Source organism: Pteropus alecto, unplaced genomic scaffold (genome assembly GCF_000325575.1).
Source record: "Pteropus alecto unplaced genomic scaffold, ASM32557v1 scaffold67, whole genome shotgun sequence".
NCBI classification, from domain to species: Eukaryota; Metazoa; Chordata; class Mammalia; order Chiroptera; family Pteropodidae; genus Pteropus; species Pteropus alecto.
This window is the reverse complement of record NW_006441061.1, coordinates 9,568,636-9,571,312: the sequence shown is the minus strand read 5'-3', so window position 1 is coordinate 9,571,312 and position 2,677 is coordinate 9,568,636. Positions and strand designations below refer to the sequence as shown.

At 68.0% G+C, this 2,677-nt stretch overlaps 1 protein-coding gene across 3 annotated transcripts in view; it reads right to left on the bottom strand.

The window, feature by feature from the left end:
* Positions 1–250, bottom strand: part of EGFL7 (EGF like domain multiple 7) — a 4,140-nt gene extending 3,890 nt beyond the window's left edge. For 2 of the 3 annotated variants that reach the window (XM_015594162.2, XM_025051175.1), the window contains exon 1: positions 101–250. In XM_015594162.2, the coding sequence (XP_015449648.1) occupies positions 101–180 (80 nt within the window). In that variant the 5' untranslated portion in view covers positions 181–250. The remainder of the gene's footprint in view (positions 1–100) is intronic. The other variant, XM_006918117.3, reaches the window with a different exon arrangement.
* Between the last annotated feature and the right edge of the window lie 2,427 nt (positions 251–2,677).

Below are 2,677 nucleotides of genomic sequence, written 5' to 3'. Positions count from 1 at the left end.
GAGCCAGGGGAGGAGCCCCAGCCCCCGACGGGACTGGGAGCTGCCCTGGGGAGGGTCTGAGGGCTCTTGGCCGACCACCCCCTGGCTCACCCCGGCTCACCCAGGCCGGTAGACGTGCTCGGCGCTGCCCGCTGCCAGCACCAGCAGCCACAGCAGAAGTGGCTCCCTGGGGCTCCACATGGCCTGCGTCTCCAAGAGGGACAGCCTTCTCCTCAGGGTGGCCTGCAGCACAAGGCACAACCCTGTAAGGCCCTCTGCAGATACCCCTTGAGCCCATGTTGCTGGTGGACTGGCCCGCGGGCTCCGACACCTGCCCAGCTCAGCTTCCTGCCGGCAGGGGGGGCCCCCATGAGTGGGTGCCACCGTGCCTCGCCAAGTGAGGCCAGCCCCTCGCCAGTCACGAGCCCCCCGAGGGATCACAGAGGGGTGACGCCGTCCAGGGCCAGGGAACGGAAGCCAGCACCCTTGCTGGGGGCAGGAGGCACCTTGACCTGTTGGGCTTGGTCTGGGTGAGCCCGGAGAGCACCTGAAGCTCCAAGAAAGTTGACTCGGGCAGGTGGGCACCTGACCAGCTCTCCCTCCCCTGGGAGGTTGAGTGTCCTTGTCACGGCAGGGCAAAGGCACACTTGCACCCCAGTCTCAGTCCGCAAACGGGTGTCAGATGGCATAGCGGGAACCCGGCCCAGCTGGCTTGGCCCTTCTGGCCTCCAGTGTCCTCAGCTGCCACATGCGGGGCCCGTGTATGCGGGTGGGAGTCTGGCAGGGGTGTGGCCTGCACGTGGGAGGCGGGGACTCCTATGCTGGCTGTGGATGGAAGCCAGGCAGGCCAGGAGGGGCCTCCTGGGAATGCAAACCCCAGCCCTGAGGGAATGGCCTGCAGCATGCCAGGGCACCGGAGGGGTGGTGTGCAGCCTGGGGGTGTGGGGAGATGCTGTCCACACATGCAGCCCAGGCTCTGGGGCTCCCTGCCCCCTGATCTGGGCATCCCACCAAAGCCCCCAAGGAGCCAGGGTTCTGTCCCCGTGGGCTGTTCTGGGCCCTGCTGGGCTCCCTGCAGGGAAGGGCACCCCAGAAGAGGCTGACCTTGTGCGTGCGTGTGTGTGCATACGCTGTGTGTATGCACGTACGCATGTGCGTGTGTGCAGGTGTGTACGCTGTGTGCATGTGGGTGTGTGTACACTGTGTGCAGTGCATGTGTGCACTGTGTACACGTGTGTGTATGCAGTGTATGTGTGTGTATGCTGTGCGCGTGTGTGCACGTGTGTGCTAGTGGGGCGTAGTCAGGTAAGGGAGTGCCCTTCTCTGGGACTCAGTCTCCCTGACGACATCAGCGGGGTCTCGGAGGCCCCCCATCTGGCTCTGCCAGTCAGGCCCATAAACAGGGACCCCCACGAGCGGTTTCTGAGCCCTCCGTGCACACCCAGCCGGACCCCGAGCGGACAGTGAGGCCATGCCCGCTGCGAACGGTCACTCGGCTGAGGGTTCGGCCCACACGCGTGCCCCGTGTCGTGAGGCCCTGGGTGGGCAGAGGCGGCGGGAGAGGGTCCTTCCTGCAACCCCTCTGTCAGCCCGAGAGGGGAGGGTCGGGGCAGCGGAGCAGGCAGACTGCGGCGAGCAGCTAAGGTGTCTGGACTTAGTTTGGGGGCGGTGGGGGGACTTCTCAGAGTTTCCAGTCAGAGCCAGTGGGAAGATGAACTCGGGGGTACTGTGGGGGCAGCGCATGTTACAGGGTGGGCCTGATGGTCCAGGCTCGAATTGAAATGGCAAGGGCAGGTGGCCCTGGGAAGGTACAGGGGGGCGGGTGGGCCAGGGGGCCTGTGGCCGAGCCGTGCAGGGCCAGGCCGGGGTTCCACAGATGTACCTGCTCTCGCGGCCGCAGGTCCAGCACCTCCCCCCTATCCAGGCCGTCTGAAGGGAACGGTGCCTTCGGAAAGGGGAGGCCCAGTTTCTGAAAGTCACGCTTCCCCCCACCCCCCCAGGCCTGAGGAAGCGGATGGCGCTGCCCGGCCTGTGCTGGCCTCGCAGAATCTCATTTCCCTTTTGGTGCCGGCCAGTCGGGGCGGTTGGGGGGGCCGCGCGCCTACAGGTCCATAAGCAATAGCGTCCTGTCCCTTGGAGAGAGTCGGCGTAAGCCTTGCCCATCACCTTCCCTTGCACCTGGCCGGCCTGCATCCCCGGGGGGCCACCCGTGGAGGCTGGGTCCGCAGAGGGAGGGGCCTGACTCCACCTTGGGTTGCTGCCCGGGTCGCCCCCCACCGGGAGGGGTGCACTGCACGGCAGGACCCACGTGGGGGGCGCGGAGAGGCGGAGTGAGATGAGGCTGACTCTTTATGGGTCCTCTCCACCGCCCGCCCCACGTCTCCCCTTCCCCCTGCATGGCCGGCTTCGTGGGGGCTGGAAGTGGGGGCGGAGTGACACCCCGGCCCCGCAGACGGCTCGGCTGGCCTGGGCGGCGGGGTCCGGGGCCTGCGAGGCCTTGAGCCAGGCCCTGAAGGATCCGCTGGGCTCGGATGGGGGGTGGGAGGGCTGCGGCGCCCCCCACCCCGGCCCCCCGCGCGGCCCAGACCCGGACGCCTGTCACCTGCAGGGGGCGCCCTTTCCTCAAGGCTGCTGGGCCCATTCTGCAGACCCAGCCTCAGGACGCGGGGCCCGGGCTGGGGAGCAGGGTGGGGGCGCG